Below are 18,085 nucleotides of genomic sequence, written 5' to 3' on the forward strand. Positions count from 1 at the left end.
CATGTGGTGTGCAAGTCCTCTATAAATGTGTTTTATGAGAAAGAAACAGAGAAAAAAAGAGTTTCTTTTTAAATTATTACATTTGTAAACCGCTTATCCATCTCTTGTACATCAGCAGATTTATCCTATTCTTATCTTTTAAAAGATTTAAAAAAAGAAAGACTGAGAGAAAAAGAGAGTGGGAGGGAGAAAGTGAGAGAGGAAGAGGAGGGGGAAATTGATCTCAATAAGCTATTTTCAGTTGTGGTTGAAGCAATAGAATTTTTTTAATTATGAATTGTGCATGGCTGTGTCTTGAGTGTAAAACAAACAACAACAAAAAAAACTGCAGTTTGGGAGCTGGACTGAAATAAATAAGATGAACATCCTGAACAAAACTTTTGCTTTAAACGAGCGTGCATTTCATGTCTAATAATTTTTGACATTCGGTTTTTTTTTTTTGCCAAAACATTCTATTGGAAGTGAATGAATGCTACATCCTGTGCTCTGGCATAATTAAACTGTACACTTCTAAAAATATATACATTATATAGGCTCAGATAACGTAGCTGAGATGTATATATTAAAAGAGTCCATGCAAACATTCAGTAAGAAATTCCATGATTTTATTTACATTACAATATTTTGGTGATTTGATATGTTTCAGTAATATAAAATATGGGTACTAATGTGTATAAATGGTACTGAAAAAATAAGTGGAATAAATGGGTTGTAAATGTTGAAAAATGTCTTGAATAACTATGTGTACAATATGAAATTACATCCTCAACATGTCCTAAACGTCTGTCTTAGAAACAACGCCGATAGAATGGGGTTTCCTACGAAATAAGCATCATTAAATTACTTTTTCTTGATGTTGTGAGATAACATTTTAAACACAGTTTCTAAAATCTCCAGAATACTTGCTGGTCTGTTGCAGTCCATAATTATTCCTTTTTGTAGAACATGTGGGCTTAGATTTGCTGCTACACCATGACTTGTAAACTTCCCTGGGGGAGGTGGTGTCTCATGTGAAGTAACACACAGAGGTAAAGAATAGCCCTGATACCCAGCCAGATCGATTGCAACATAATCTCGGGTCCCATCGGGTTTGGGTCAGGATACAGACCACTATACATTGGGTTTTATTGTGATTGATCTGGGTCCTGGGGTCCACAAAGCAGGATTGCTGAGTCAGCCGGATAACTGCACAAAGTGAAACCCCAAACAGCTCTTTTTACTTTCAGTCCATGTTCCAGATTTGGACAGGGTCAGGGTTTGACTGATTGCAGTAAGCCAGCTAACTCAGTAATCCTGCTTTGTGGAACAGGCCCCTGCATAATAATTGGCATTCTTTGGCTGTATGGGGTGGGACAGGGCAGGGTAGATAGCTTCATTTCTCCAGTGTCACCACAATAATATCAGTGCAGCCCTTGAGCAAGGCCCTTAACCCCATATTGCTCCAGGGGGGATTGGGCCCTGCTTAGTCAAATCAACAGTAAGTGGCATTGGATAAAAGTGTCAGTTAAATGACTGTAATGTGATGGGATGTAATGAGCTCAGTGTAATAAGCTCAGTGTAATAAGCTCAGTGTAACAACCTCAGTGTGATGAACTCAGTGTAATGGTAGCTCAGTGTGATGAGCTCAGTGTCATAGTGGGTCAGTGTAATGGCGGCTCAGTGTGATCAGCTCAGTGTAATGGTAGCTCAGTGTGATCAGCTCAGTGTAATGAGCTCAGTGTGATAGTGGGTCAGTGTAATAGCGGCTCAGTGTAATAAGCTCAGTGTGATGAGCTCAGTGTAATAACCTCAGTGTAATAACCTCAGTGTGATGAGCTCAGTGTCATAGTGGGTCAGTGTAATGGCGGCTCAGTGTGATCAGCTCAGTGTAATGGTAGCTCAGTGTGATGAGCTCAGTGTGATAGTGGGTCAGTGTGATGAGCTCAGTGTAATGGTGGCTCAGTGTAATAAGCTCAGTGTAATGGCGGCTCAGTGTGATGAGCTCAGTGTGATGAGCTCAGTGTGATAGTGGGTCAGTGTGGTAGTGGGTCAGTGTGATGAGCTCAGTGTAATAAGCTCAGTGTAATGGTGGCTCAGTGTAATAAGCTCAGTGTAATGGTAGCTCAGTGTGATGAGCTCAGTGTGATGAGCTCAGTGTAATGGTGGCTCAGTGTGATGAGCTCAGTGTGATGAGCTCAGTGTGATAGTGGGTCAGTGTGGTAGTGGGTCAGTGTGATGAGCTCAGTGTGATGAGCTCAGTGTAATTGTGGCTCAGTGTAATAAGCTCAGTGTAATGGCGGCTCAGTGTGATGAGCTCAGTGTAATGGTGGCTCAGTGTAATAAGCTCAGTGTAATGGCGGCTCAGTGTGATGAGCTCAGTGTGATGAGCTCAGTGTGATAGTGGGTCAGTGTGGTAGTGGGTCAGTGTGATGAGCTCAGTGTAATAAGCTCAGTGTAATGGTGGCTCAGTGTAATAAGCTCAGTGTAATGGCGGCTCAGTGTGATGAGCTCAGTGTGATGAGCTCAGTGTGATAGTGGGTCAGTGTGGTAGTGGGTCAGTGTGATGAGCTCAGTGTAATGGCGGCTCACATGGCCATGAGGTCGGTGCTGGTGATGACTCTGAGGCTGATGGTCCCGGGCATCTCGTCGGCCATCTGTTGGCCCTTCTTGCGCAGCTGCAGTTTCTGGGGGCCCGTGGGGTCTTTCGGGGAGGCAGCCAGAACCACCTGCCCCATGAACTCATCCTGCCCCACGTTGCTGTTCCACACCTGGGGATTCACACGGCAGAAAGAGTCACTTCCACACCAAAAAAACCCCATCATTTCATTTTAATTGCTGTATTTAGTGGATGCTTTTATCAAAAGCAACTTACAGTTGATTAGACTAAACAGGGGATGATCCCCCTGGAGGAATATGGGGTTAATGTCCTAACAGCTGTGTGGATTTTATTGTGGCTACACCAGGGCTTGAACCACCAACCTTCTGGGTCCTAGTAATGTACCTTAGCCACAAGGCTACAGGCTGTCCCTAGACCAAAACAAGTCTATGACAATTCATTTTCTAGAGCTCAGATGCACTGAATTTCCATTTGAGTGAAGCTCATTTGTATTCAGGAGGGCTCTGTTATTTCAGCGGCTACTGATTAATTCAAAACAACCCTAAAGATTGGAAATGGTCTAGACAGAAACTGTCATCTTACGCAACTGCAGAATGGAAAGTGCAAAAGGAAAACAATGGGTAACGATGTAGAAAACACTTTTAATATAGATAATGATGTAGAAAACATTTTTAATTGAACACTGCTGTCATATATGTTTAAACTCAAACTCAAATTCATTAGTGTTGAACTTTCATTAGTGTAAAACTATTAATGCTGTCCACAGTCCAACCCACACAGACAAGTTTTTATTTTCCCCCAATGAATTACAAACCTAACATCAGTGGTATGATGTATCCAAACAGCAACAGTTAAATCAAGTGAATCAAGAATTATTTCAGTTATGTATATACAACCATTTCATGTCAGTCATTCATACAAAAATATGGGCTACATATGGCCTAATAAGTGCTTGAAATAAGTGCACAGAAAATGCAAATAATTCCAAGAAATGCAAACCAATAAATATCTCCCAGCATGCACAGAGGGATGCAGGGCTAACACACCTGTAAAGCACCTGTACCAGCACCATGCCTGTACCATACCAGTAAAACACCTGTACCAGCACCATGCCTGTACCATACCAGTAAAACACCTGCACCACACCTGCACCATACCTGTATAACATCTGCACCATACCTGTATAACATCTGCACCACATCTGCACCACACCTGCACCATACCTGTATAACATCTGCACCATACCTGTATAACATCTGCACCACACCTGCACCTCAGCTGTACACACATGTGACGATGGGGCAGTAGCTCGGGCTCACCTGCACGGTGATGGGCTTCCTGGGCTTCTTCCTGTAGAAGATGCCTCTGGTGTTGAACCGGGGCTCCAGGGTGTCCTTCTGCACGGTGGAGCGGACAGACTTCCCCTCGCAGTATATGATCACGTAGGGATCCGCTCCTGAGACCGGAGGATGAAGACCGGCTGTGAATAAGACGCTTTAAACCCAACCTTAGCCACAGCCGTGTTGCTACAGCACACTCTGACCACCCCCGCCATAGCACAGCATAATCCCCTCTGTTTTGTTCCTATAACTAATGTCAGCATGTAAATGTAATGCAAACCATGGGTTTCTCAGCTAGCAAGCTTTTGTTATTTTAACTTTCAAGAATACAAATTACCCTGAATCGCAACATCATGCTTTATGTGTGAGTCGACTTGCTTAATTCCTGATACTGGCACAATGCACTATTCCTGATACTAGCACAGTGCTTTATTCCTGATACTGGCACAGTGCATTATTCCTGATACTGGCACAGTGCATTATTCCTGATACTGGCACAGTGCTTTATTCCTGATATTAGCACAATGCATTATTTCCTTAGTCCAAACTCCCAAAGCTGGAAAAGGGCGCTTGTTTTTGGGCTGGGTTACGCACTCACCCCCTGAGCTGTCCTGGTTCTGCAGGCCCTCGGCTCCGTGGATGTAGACCTGTGTGATGGCCTGGGGGTAGCCTGTGAAGCTGCTCCAGCAGGTCACTTTGGGCTTGTCCAGGGTCAGCTCTCTGAGCGCGGTGAGCAGTGCCACGTCAGTACATTATAGGCTGAAAAATCACCCCAGAAAAACTCTCTCTTTCCCTGCTGTAAAATCCAGCTATGGCCAGCTTGAAATAACCAGCTACCAGCCATTTCAGAACCAGCTTGAGCTGTGTTCTTCAGCAGGGCTGTTACTCATATTACGTAGTATATTTACTCAATGAAATAAAACTGCCGTACCCTGCCAAGGACTGATATCAATAACTGGTTTTGAGATATACGGTAGTTAATAATTAATAATTAATTCGGGCCCTGTTTCCTCATGGGATAATCTCTCGCGAGTTCCATTACATTACATTAATGGCATTTGGCAGACGCTCTTATCCAGAGCGACGTACAGTTGATTAGACTAAGCAGGAGACAATCCTCCCCCGGAGCAATGCAGGGTTAAGGGCCTTGCTCAAGGGCCCAACAGCTGTGCGGATCTTATTGTGGCTACACTGGGATTAGAACCAGCGACCTTGTGTGTCCCAGTCATTTACCTTAACCACTACGCTACAGGCCGCCCTGCTTTACCTGCAGTCTGAATCCACGTCCGTGTAGAGCCTGAGCATGAAGTCTCCCAGCACGTTGGGCAGAAACGTGGAGGGCACCACGACGTAGCGGCCTTTGCGCAGAACCGTCCTCATGAACACCGTGCGCGCGTTGATGTACGTGGACGTCGCCACGTTGTCCTGGGTCACCAGATCATGCATCCGGTACTTTCTGTTAAGCTCTACCTATGAAAGCAAATACGCAATTTACTCACACACCTGTTCGGTACGTTAAAAAGTAATATAAAGCACGTTGCCTTATTTGGTTTAGTTCTTATTCACCACACGACTGAACTTGTCCATAGCGATAAAGCAAGAGATATTTTCCAATCTGGATTTGCCTTGATATGAATGTGAATGAGGTGTTTCTTCCGAGTAAGTTGGCCCCGTTGAGCATCGATATTTCGGCCAACTGGCCCGATTCACGCATGAATCACACGTGACAGAAGGTGCTGCTGCTGCAATGCTAATACCTGACCTCTGTCTGAACCCAAGGCCGGCCAGATTTAATGGTCATACCCCTGCCAGCAGCACGAGTGTTTCCCTTAACGTGCTGCTCATTTAACGAAGAGGGAAAGGGACATGCCGGACTATGCTATTTGCTTTGCCAAATTCTTCCACAGAAAGATAGCAATCAGCTGCCTGCTGCTTTCAGAAAGCTGATGACCAAGGAGAGAGCTTAATGATATAATGACATCTGCTTTTTTTGTGTGCCAAAAATCAGTTATTGAACTGAGAATACTCTTTGCTATGTTCACATTTTTAGATAAGAACGGTAAGTAATTAGAACAATGCTCTGATATGGGTATGTGAAATGTAAAGCCTGTTTTCATGTAAAAACCCTGTAATTGTGTTTTCGTGTAGAACCATGCCATTCTAAGGCTACTCATCATGTTCTCATGTAGAACCCTGTAATGCTCTGGGTACCCGTGGGCCCGGGTTCCAGAAGGACACCCCGTTCTCGTACCTCCAGGATGACGAAGCCCATGGTGACGTTCTCCCCCTGGCCCACCGACCGGTGCATCTTCATGTCCCGCTGCTGCAGGGAGATGAGGACCTCGTCCATCTCCTTCGTCACGTCGAACAAATACTGCCAGGGGAACAGAACCAGAGCGCCACGTGAGACTTCAGACGGGCGAACGCCGACGCTGACGCGCCTTACGCTCAGAATTCACATTCAGAAGTTCCAGATTCTGTGACGCTTCTGTTCCAGTCGTAGTGCAATACGTGGGAGAATATAGACGGGTGTTGCTGATGTCCTGTACATGTCATCAAATGTGGAATTAGTAAGAAGATGGGGAGTCATCCTGGTGTTCTTCCCCCCCCAGCCTGCAGAGGCATTTCATTTTTTGGGCAGTTTGTCCCGCTCTTCCGGTCAGCTTGTGACCATGGGTGAGGGAAGGGATGAGGATTGACTGGTAAATCGAAGGCCTTTCGGCAGAGCTGCTTGTTCTCCGCCGCTGACCGACACAAAGCCCAAACTACCACAGCCGTCAATCCCCCAGTCCCTTGTCTCCCTCAACCACCCTTCTTCCCGGGATACTCCCGCTCCTCCGCGGTACCTGTGGGTTCTGCAGGAAGGTCTGCCGGTGGTTCATGCAGCCCCCGCAGCGGTTGAGCAGGGGCTCCGAGTGCCTGGTCCAGCTGCTGATGTGAACGGCCTCGTGCCAGGTCTTCTCCAGGCTCAGCACGGAGGTGTTAATGACGCGGCATATGTCCACGTCCGTGAAGAAGGTGCACCAGTCATCAAACGCCATCCTGCGGAGGGAAAACAGACAATAACCAGTCATCAAACGCCAATCCGCGAATCCACACCATAACCAGTCATCAAGTGGCATCCCTGGATCTACACATTAACCAGTCAACGTTATCCTTCAATGTAAATATATTCCATACCCCACTGGAATTGCTTTTTCAACCGGGATTAATATTATCTGTGACTGAGGTAGCACACTCAGATAGCACACTCAGGTAGCACACTCAGGTAGCACACTCAGGTAGCACACTCAGGTAGCACACTGAGGGAGCACACTCAGGCAGCACACTCAGATAGCACACTCAGGTAGCACACTCAGATAGCACACTGAGGTAGCACACTCAGGTAGCACACTCAGGCAGCACACTCAGATAGCACACTCAGGTAGCACACTCAGATAGCACACTGAGGTAGCACACTGAGGGAGCACACTCAGGCAGCACACTCAGATAGCACACTGAGGTAGCACACTCAGATAGCACACTCAGGTAGCACACTCAGGTAGCACACTCAGGTAGCACACTGAGGGAGCACACTCAGATAGCACACTCAGGGAGCACACTCAGGTAGCACACTCAGATAGCACACTGAGGTAGCACACTGAGGTAGCACACTCAGATAGCACACTCAGGTAGCACACTCAGGTAGCACACTCAGATAGCACACTCAGATAGCACACTCAGGTAGCACACTCAGATAGCACACTGAGGTAGCACACTCAGATGGCACACTCAGGTAGCACACTCAGGTAGCGCACTCAGGTAGCACACTCAGGTAGCACACTGAGGTAGCACACTGAGGTAGCACACTCAGGTAGCACACTCAGATAGCACACTGAGGTAGCACACTCAGATAGCACACTGAGGTAGCACACTCAGGTAGCACACTCAGGTAGCACACTCAGGTATCACACTCAGGTAGCACACTGAGGGAGCACACTCAGGTAGCACACTCAGGTAGCGCACTCAGGTAGCACACTCAGATAGCACACTGAGGTAGCACACTCAGGTAGCACACTCAGATAGCACACTCAGATAGCACACTCAGGTAGCACACTCAGATAGCACACTGAGGTAGCACACTGAGGGAGCACACTCAGGCAGCACACTCAGATAGCACACTCAGGTAGCACACTCAGGTAGCACACTGAGGTAGCACACTCAGGTAGCACACTGAGGGAGCACACTCAGGTAGCACACTCAGGTAGCGCACTCAGGTAGCACACTCAGATAGCACACTCAGGTAGCGCACTCAGGTAGTACACTGAGGTAGCACACTCAGATAGCACACTGAGGTAGCACACTCAGATGGCACACTCAGGTAGCACACTCAGGTAGCACACTGAGGTAGCACACTCAGGTAGCACACTCAGGTAGCACACTCAGATAGCACACTGAGGTAGCACACTCAGATAGCACACTGAGGTAGCACACTCAGGTAGCACACTCAGGTAGCACACTCAGGTAGCACACTGAGGGAGCACACTGAGGGAGCACACTCAGATAGCACACTGAGGTAGCACACTGAGGTAGCACACTGAGGTAGCACACTGAGGGAGCACACTGAGGGAGCACACTCAGATAGCACACTGAGGTAGCACACTGAGGTAGCACACTGAGGTAGCACACTGAGGGAGCACACTGAGGTAGCACACTGAGGGAGCACACTGAGGGAGCACACTCAAATAGCACACTCAGGTAGCACACTGAGGGAGCACACTCAGGGAGCACACTCAGATAGCACACTGAGGTAGCACACTGAGGGAGCACACTGAGGTAGCACACTGAGGGAGCACACTCAGGTCTCCTACCAGAACTCCCCGTCATCTTCCACAGTGATCTCCATGGCTTTTCTCTCTGCATCACCAACTTTCTGCCATTGCTCTGAACTGTAGAGACAGAAAGAGAGAGAGAGAGAGTGAGAAAGAGAGAGAGAGAGAGAGAGAGAGAGAGACCCTCACATACCATGAGCCTGACACCATTACACACATGGACTATGATTTTTGGTACTGCTGAACCAGCAGGCTATTAGTGCATTGTAAATCTGTATAAACTCTTTCTTCCTATTTATTTAATGTATACTACATCGCCGCTGATTTGTTGCTTGCTAAGTATGTTGTCAACTTGCAAGAAAGGTTTCCCCAATGGGAATATAAAGTATAGGAACCAATCAAAATGCCAAAAACGGTCACCTGTCGCTCCATTGCCCGTTCCACTCGGTTTTCCCCCAGGGGTTCCTCATCCGGATCAGGAAGACCTTCTCCGATTTGAAGTAGGCCATGAGCCCGTGGCCCAGCCGGGCTCTCCGGACCGCTGTCACAGAGTAGGCGTGCCCCTTGACCAGGCCGCAGGGCATCCGAGCCTCAATCTCTGTAGGCGAGGCCTGGGAGAGAGACGGGCATAACATAATATAACGTAACGTAGCGTAGCGTAGCATAGCATAGCATAGCATAACATAATATAATGTAATGTAATGTAATGTAGCGTAGCATAGCATAGCATAGCATAGCATAGCATAACATAACACAATATGACATAATATAATGTAACGTTAGCGTAGCATTACATGGGATGGCATAGCATAGCATAACACAATAGGACATAACATAGTGTAGCGTAGCATGACTTAGCATAACATAACATAATATAATGTAACGTTAGTGTAGCATAACATAGCATAGCATAGCATAACATAAGATATTATTAGGACAAGAAAAGGCCATCCGTGCCCAACAATGCTTGCCATTTCATGCACCTGGGCCCTACCCTCACCCAACGCCCTCTCTCCCGGTCTGCTCTGGAGTCTCCCGGTGAAAACGCACCTTGATGGAGCAGCTGATGATGCCGCCGCGCTCGAACACCTTCAGCAGGTCCTCAAACAGGTTCACCTGCTCGGACAGGTCGGTGGCGTACTTCCCCTGCACCATGTCGATGGACTCAGACACCGCCCCGGTGAAGTCCACCACCGCGTCGCCCGTGTTTCCCCCACTCAGGGACTCGTAGCACAGAGACAGCCTACAGCAGGGACAACAGACTTCAGGGCGAACGTCCGGTGGAAGTGGGTCCCAACCCTCCCAACCCTGCTCCTGGAGATCTACCATCCTATGGGGGGTCATTACAACTCAATCAAAGCACACCTCATTCAACAGCTAGAGCAGGGCTGCCCAACCCTGTTCCTGGAGATCTACCATCCTGTAGGTTTTCACTCTAAATTAACCCTAATTTGGCCCATTTTACTCTACACCAATTGGCAGCTCTCGCTGTTGAATGAGGTGTGCTTTGTCAGGATCGGAGTGAGAGCCCACAGGATGGTAGACCCCTGCTTATTCGGTCAACAGCCTTCAGGAAGAACATCGAATATCAGAGCGAACAGCCTATAGCAGTGTTCAGGGAGATTCATCATCCTGTCGGGTTTCACTGCAACCCTCATTTGACCCTCTTGATTTATTTTACTGATTAGCAGCTCAACCGGATCTCTACCTGTTGCAAGTGGTGTGCTTCGTTAGAGTTGGAGTGAAAACCTACGGGATGGCAGTTCTCCAGGAGCGGGGTGGTTACCCCTGTCCTACAGCACGTTCACAGAACAACATCGGCGAACGCAGTCCCCCAGGGCCCAGGGGTCGTGCGGTGTTTGGCATGGCCCCGTGAAGGAACGGCTTACTTGGCGTAGGCCTTCTCCAGCAGGGCGCTCCAGAACTCGTTATTGAGCTTGGAGTGGCAGTAGGTCAGCTCCCCGTTAATGGTGGGCAGGCGGTCGTCCACCACCACGTCCAGCCACTCGCCGAATATCCAGAACCGGAAGTGGAAGATTCCGGCATAGTTGTCCGGGTGCTTGCTGTCCCACTCCTGCTCCTTCCAGTCAGGAATTACCTGCCCAAACATTTTCCAAATATTCATAACTCAACCTATGTTGTTCTCACTGACTGTTATAAGTGGTCTTTCATTGCTATAGGTCCGGTTAAGGCATGTGAGGTTAGTATCGTGACACACACCACGGTACCGACTGGCAGAGGATATCGCCGCAGTGAGACGGATCTACATAACAAGTGGCCACTGAACAGCAAGGAGAAACAAGTACTGCACCATCATAAAATAAATAAAACAGATCACTATGTAACATCTGGGACTACTCATAGAGTCTTACTGAAGGGGTTTGACTCAATGTTATTTTCATAGCACTTTTCAGCAGTCACAAAGACACTTAAAATTCTATTCCAGAAGACTGATAGTGAAAGGCCAAGAAGAAGTTCAGAAAAGACCTGTCACACTCAGTGTCTTTCTGCACTCAACTATACTCACTGTAAACAAGCACAGAGCCAAGAGAGAGCAGAGCATATCCTGGGGGCCCTCTGTGTATGGCAGTATTTGACATTGGCAATATCTCGATTAATTAAGATTGTTGAAAATCAGTCATACCATGATTGCGTGGTTAAGCTAATTTCACTACAATGGAATTAAACAAATGGTTTCAGGTTTCCACACACCGAGCAGATACATCAGCTTTCAGTTTCTAAAAACAGAACCTGTTTCAAATGGAATTATTTTCCATACAGTACATACACATGCACAGGTTGGTCTGACTGATTAAACTCTTCAGATAAAGGAGTTGATGAATATGCAGTAGTAGTAGCAGCAGTACTAGTAGCAGTAGTAGTAGTAGCAGTAGTAATAGTAATAGTCGTAGTAGTTATATAATTCTTTATTCTTCACACAGTGTATGGGGGGGTCTCAGCCCTGGGATTTGTGTAAAGCTGCTCTGTGACAATCTGTGTTGTGAAAAGCACAATACAAATACACTGAATTGAATTGAATTGAATTGAACGTGACGATACTGTAGTACTGGCCCTGTCGCTCACAGCTCTGCTTGTTTGGTTTGCCTTTGAGGAGAATGTCCTGGAAGGAGCGAAACTCACCTTCTGCCAGAGCTCGGGCTTGGCTGCCAGGCAGGAGCATGCGGCCACAAACCAGCAGTTACCCAGAGTGCCCTGGTTCAGGTCATGTGAGCTGATCCCCTCTACGAACAGGTGAGGGTCCTCGCAGATTTCCTGGATGAGGGGAACAGACAAAATGGCGGAGGTTATTTCTCTCTGCCTGTGTGTGTGAGCATACACTACATTAGTACATCACATTATTGGCATTTGGCAGACGCTCTTATCCAGAGCGACGTACAGTTGATTAGACTAAGCAGGAGACAATCCTCCCCTGGAGCAATGCAGGGTTAAGGGCCTTGCTCAAGGGCCCAACGGCTGTGCGGATCTTATTGTGGCTATACTGGGATTAGAATCACCAACATTGCGTGTCCCAGTCATTTACCTTAACGACTACGCCACAGGCCGCCCCACTAACACTAATTTGCACTAATGTTAAACTGAAAGGTAATAAACATTTAAAGGTAAAAAGGCGCAAATTATTTTCTTCCTGCACATCAGAAAGTTCAATCAGGTTCCAGGTTCTATATAAAAAAATCTCTGCAGCATAGTATATTCAATAGCTTTTGTTGGTCAAAAACCCACACAATAATATGCTCTGACTTTAGGTATTAATTATAAAACCTTATTTTCTTCTGTGGCAATGAAATTAAATCTTTTCAACAGACCTTGGAGAAAATAATAAAAGTGTTGTTTCAGATAAGGATGTGGATTGCTGTTCTCGTGTCATAAATTGAAAAACAAAACAACGTCAAGCCAACACAAATGTCAGCACTGCATTAAATAACATTTTTCTTTTTGCTTGCTTGTCGAAAAAAAGCAGGCAGAAATATGACATGAGACACCGAAAACAAACAGCAAATCATACACCATGCTGTCAGAAAAATTTCACTACACATTTGCTACATTTGCACAAATTAAAACTAGGACTCAGATATGACTGGTCACATTCAAATTTCCCTCCTTTTATGACTTGAAGTTTGAAACTCTCAAGGCACCACAGTGGGTGAGGTCCCACCATTTTGTTGAGAGAAGTGTGTTTTATCCACGTCCTGATGAAAGGACGTAATGTACTCGTAATTAATCAAAGGCCGTTGACCAGGCACTTGATTTATGACTCTCAGAAAAACGACTTCTTCTCTAATGGCAGAAACAGCTCCCTTCCTTCACATCGTATGACGGCAGACACTGAGTCCACTGGGCCAGGTCCAGCTGTGGGAAAGCCCAACAGAACCAGTCCCGCTCAGGGAGACCCACAGCTGTGGATCAGTGGTCTTCAGTCCAGGTCCTGGAGAGCCGTGTGGCTGGTTTCTGTTTTTCCCTTAATGTCAGCAACCAATTCAGACCCAAGAAACCATGCGAACTGTGTAAATAACTGCTTTCACTGATCAACTCAGTGCTGAGTAACAACAGAAGCCAGCATACCCTGCAGCTCTCCAGGACCAGGAGTGAGGACCACTGTACTAAACACTAGTTTTCTGGTCAGCCATTTCTTGGTTGATCAGGGTTTTTGTATGCAGTCTTATGGATCCATCCATCTGTGGAGATGTTCTAACTTCCTGGGGGGGTACTAGGTTTCCAATCCACCTTGGCTTAACCCTAACTCCAATGCCTCAGCCTAACCCTTTGCTGAACCTTATGATTTCATTAATATTAATGAAAAGCAGATGGTCAGAAAACTATTTTTGTCACATCAGACCAGAACACCTGGTTCCAACTGAAGTTCCAATATTGAACTTTAGGGCAGACTCAGACACCAAAATCTCTGATGCTTTGTGATAATTCCCTTTATGATGAAAGCCCTGTACAAATAAAAATGAATTTAATCACAGGGAGGGTGCAGAAAGTACTGTAAACAAGGGTGCCAATACATATAAAATATAAAACAGTTACTTGTTCTGAGCGTAGTATAAAACAAATACCTGATTTTTGAGCTTACAATTTAGCACTTTACATGTGATGATTATTTTATATAGCCCTTTTTAATCATCTTCATCAAGTGTGTCATCTTTGACACTACTATATTACAGTACATCACCTGGAATGATTAAACATAGTAATCATTTTAATACTTACTACTACTTTACTTTAAGTGTAGTACTGGGTGTGGTCTCAGTTGTACAAGTAACATAACATAACATAACATAACATAACATAACATCACATAATGGTGAAAACGGGCCATTCAGCCAAACAATGCTCATCTTGTTCCTACCACTAAAGTGTAACGACTGCTTAGTTTACCTTAAAAACTAGATAGTGCCTTGCACCATATCTAGCCTTGCCTTGAATACTCCCCAGGGTTCCTGCCTCCACTGCATGACCTGGCAAATCTACTTTATTGTAGCTTTTAACAGAAAAAATCATTATATCGGCCTACCACAATGTAGAAGGGAATAATTAACCTTGCCTGCTCATCGTGAACAATGGCAGGATTTCACCTTCTCCTTCTCTGCTGATGAAAGGCCGCTTTATGTGGGCTGAATACTCACCCGCGGCCTCTTCCACTCCACCCGCCCTGGAGGGGGCTTCTGGTAGAACAGGGATTTGTTGTTGGCTGGGAACTCAGGATCCTCGAAGAGCTTCTTGGTCTCCTGGCACTGACGCTTCAGCTCAGAGTATACCTGGTTCTTGTAGGGAGTGACCGAGGAGAACATTGCTCAGTCCTTCTTCAACCTGCAAACAACGGAAAGCAGAATTAATGAGTCTTCATAAATAATTCTGTTTCTTAATGAGGAAACAGCCCCGCCTACCACTGCAGGAAATGAGTACACTTCTTGCACACTTCTGTTTCATGTTTAAAATCTACAGCCTGTTCACCAGCTGCACTCTTGCTACTGTTAAATAAATGTCTGAGCTTAAGCCTGATGGATGGATTCCATTTTGTATTAATTGATCGCACAACATCCTTAGAAAATGCTCATATGAGGGAGTTTGTAAACATCACGGTTTCCATTCAAAACCCACACAATGTCATCAAGGGGTTGTCAGTGTCGCTGGTGAAGGCAAGATATGAATTCCTCCTGCTAAGGCCCAATTCGCAAGGAAGCAATAATAATTTCTGTATTTACTCGTGAACACTTCAAAACAACAGATGGAGGATTAAACGTAGTTCACCCAAACCATTGCTCCCCTTGCTGCAGTACTCCATACAGTTATCTAAGACTCTTGCTGTGATTTCTTTTATTATGAATATGTCAGACTGAAGAGGTCAGCCCAAATAAAGATGAATAAAGCAGCTGCCATCCCTCATGGACTGAGGCAGTCACACATTCTGTGGCAGATCCAGTGTAGCGTGGAGTATGACCGTGAGTAGGGGCGGCCTGTAGCGTAGTGGTTAAGGTAAATGACTGGGACACGCACGGTTGAGGGTTCTAATCCCGGTGTAGTCACAATAAGATCCGCTCAGCCGTTGGGCCCGTAAGCGTGGCCCTTAACCCTGCACTGCTCCAGGGGAAGATTGTCTCCTGCTTAGTCTAATCAACTGTACATCGCTCTGGATAAGAGCGTCTGCCAAATGCCAATAATGTAATGTAATGACCAGACCCTTCATCAGACGGAGGACATGACAGGCCAAGAGCCCCAAACCGGACAGACTGACAGAGCAGGGCAGTACTTTAGCATTAACGCTTTCCTAAAATGACATAGAAATGGTCACATGCCAGATCGATCTTTCCCAGGATGAAGAGTAATTACTGAAGGGCGTCCCGCTACATGCCGAGGAGCCTGACAACAAGGAAGAGCTTTTAGGGGAAGTACATGTTGTACGCGGTTACCGAGGAGTCATGGTTTCCTCTCCAAAACTCAAGCTGAATTCATGACTGTCCATAACCCTCACTCTCTCTCCCTCTCTCTCTGTCGCTCTCTCCCTCTCTCTCGCTCTGTCCCTCGCTGTCTCTTTCTCTTTCTCTCTCGCTCTCCGTGTCTCTCACTCTCATACACACACACACTCACGCCCCCACACAACCACAGTTTCTGATTAGCAGTGTTTACAGGGTGAGGACATCAGCGTTAACACTGTGTACAAAAAAAAACAAGACGGATAACAGAAAAATAAAAAGAGAAAGGGAAAAAGAAATACCTGTATGCCGTGTCTGTGCTGTGGGTAGAGAGAGAGAGCGAGAGCTCCGTTCTCTGTTACCTGTACTGAGCTCTGTTACCTGTTACCTGCGCCTCCCCTTCCTCCACCAGCTCACAGCCACACCCTACGGCCCCGGGGCCAAAGTCTGGCAGTGGCGGGAGCGTAAAACTTGCCTATGATGTCACTTCCTGGGAACAGGAAGTGCTTCTGAGAGATATGTGTCTGAGGTGATATGTGTTTGTGGCATGCCTGGTCCCGGCCAGGTCAGTGAGTGACAGACAGGACACGGTCCCGCCTACCACTGCAATGGAGCACGCTTTGTGCACAAAGCACAACACTTCTTTGGTGTATGTGTAGTGTTTTGTAAGCTTAGGTGTATTCATACAATCCTTGTAGAAGTGTTAGACTGTGTGGGTTGCGTATAGGTTTAGAGTGACTCTGCAGACACAAACATAATAAGATTCCCTCTCCCGTTCCAAAGATACTTTCTTTTCTGCTGATATGCTGTATTCAAAGTGGACTCATGTTGAGCTCTTAACAAAATGTACAGACAATTTAAGTTACAAATTGGACCAAAAAACACTACAAACTACATTTCACTGTAATAGGAACAAATCCCTGTATCTTTAAAGACTGTGGGGCTCTGGAGATTTTGGTCACTCTCAAAATGTTGTATTACAGAGTCTGCTTGTGAATCCCAATCATAATTTCTTTGCTTATTTCCAGTTTTTTTTACCAGACATTTGGAAATGCGCTGCTTCACACACAGAGACTGAGCTGACCCAAAACACTGAATCCTAAACGGCCCGGCTGTGAGGTAAGACATGAAACACTTTTTTTAATTCTGCTGCACGTGACCAAAAAAGAGTAAAATCAAAAATGAAACTAAGATGTTGGTTTAATGCTCGGGTCGTGTTCCAGGTGACATTGCACACTTGTGATGGAATCTTTAAAAGAGAAAGCGGCACTTCAATTTGTCAGCTGCAGAAATGATTGACAGATGAAAGGAACACCTTAGAGTCATTCTAAAGCATTCTTCACTCTCCGCAGAATGGCAGATGAGGTCACCTCGAAACAGCGATCTGAAACTGAGGTTTTTCCTCATGCTGCATGTTGTCATAAATACATACATATTATGGACATAAACGTCTGTAGATCCAGCAAATGTTGACAGATGTTATATACTATATTCTTATTATGAATATACTGTGGACGGATTAAGTATTTAAATTTAAATCTGAGACATCCCTCACAAAGTTTAGTGATATTCATACAAATATAAATAATTTATGTGAAACACCACAATGTCTTCATGGGAAATACAAGAACAGACAGTTAAACTTCTGTAGTTCCAGCACACATTGTAACCACTGCAAATATATCAGAAAATAGACTTAAGTAATTTGAGAGTGCTGGAGTGCACAAAGTTTCAGGTTTTAAGTGTTTAACAAGTGTGTGAAACTAGATCTTACCTCTGCGTATGCAGACCGCCTCTCTGAAGTCCTTGAAGAATTCCCCGTGGACTGGGTTCGTTGCCCTGGGCTTACGAGCGATGCGGTGGAGCTTTAGCGTTCCTTCAGAGAGACAGCCGGTGCCCTCAGCCTCCCTCCGTGTGCTTCAGCGTGCGTCTCCTCTCCAAAACTACCACTCCTCTAAAAACTCCACTCCCACGCCTGACTCCCCCAGGAACCAGTCTCTCCGGTCCCTTGGAACAGGGAAATATTATGCAGATAAAGGGCTTCCAGTCTCATTCCACCCCTGTTCAGTGTGATGGGAATATCAACACTCAATTATCAACATTATAATCAGACTCTGAACAGTTAGGTTCCTTGCGGTAGCTTGAATAACTTAAACCGGTTTTGGGCTTAGTGTATGGCATCAAATGAAGAAAACACGGAAATGAGGAACAAGTCGAGACAGGTGTGAACTAATCCGACATTTACCCCCAGGGTCCACTAGTGTCACAGTCCTCATTCCTGCATCTCTGTGACCATTACATTACATTACATTATGTGGCATTTAGCAGCATCTTATCCAGAGCGACGTACAACAAAGTGCAAATCAAACACAAGAACAAGTGCAAAAGTGGACCACAAGAGCA

The 18,085-nt window shown here is 45.8% G+C and overlaps 1 protein-coding gene across 2 annotated transcripts; it reads right to left on the reverse strand.

The window, feature by feature from the left end:
- Nucleotides 1–583: 583 nt before the first annotated feature.
- On the reverse strand, nt 584–17,696 carry LOC133134011 (calpain-5-like). Of its 2 annotated transcripts, XM_061250362.1 has the most exons (14): nt 17,457–17,696; nt 14,396–14,579; nt 11,889–12,020; nt 10,637–10,845; nt 9,798–9,990; nt 9,168–9,358; nt 8,787–8,864; nt 6,783–6,978; nt 6,188–6,310; nt 5,204–5,406; nt 4,535–4,656; nt 3,916–4,052; nt 2,546–2,747; nt 584–2,425 (listed from the first exon to the last, which is right to left on the reverse strand). In XM_061250362.1, the coding sequence occupies exons 2-13, from the start codon at nt 14,558–14,560 to the stop codon at nt 2,565–2,567; spliced, it is 1,932 nt and encodes a 643-aa protein (XP_061106346.1). In that variant the 5' UTR covers nt 14,561–14,579; nt 17,457–17,696; the 3' UTR covers nt 584–2,425; nt 2,546–2,564. The 2 variants fall into 2 exon arrangements, with proteins under 2 accessions (XP_061106346.1, XP_061106345.1); XM_061250361.1 differs by lacking the exon at nt 17,457–17,696 and adding an exon at nt 15,985–16,105 and having other exon boundaries at nt 584–2,747.
- Between the last annotated feature and the right edge of the window lie 389 nt (nt 17,697–18,085).

Source organism: Conger conger, chromosome 7 (genome assembly GCF_963514075.1).
Source record: "Conger conger chromosome 7, fConCon1.1, whole genome shotgun sequence".
NCBI classification, from domain to species: Eukaryota; Metazoa; Chordata; class Actinopteri; order Anguilliformes; family Congridae; genus Conger; species Conger conger.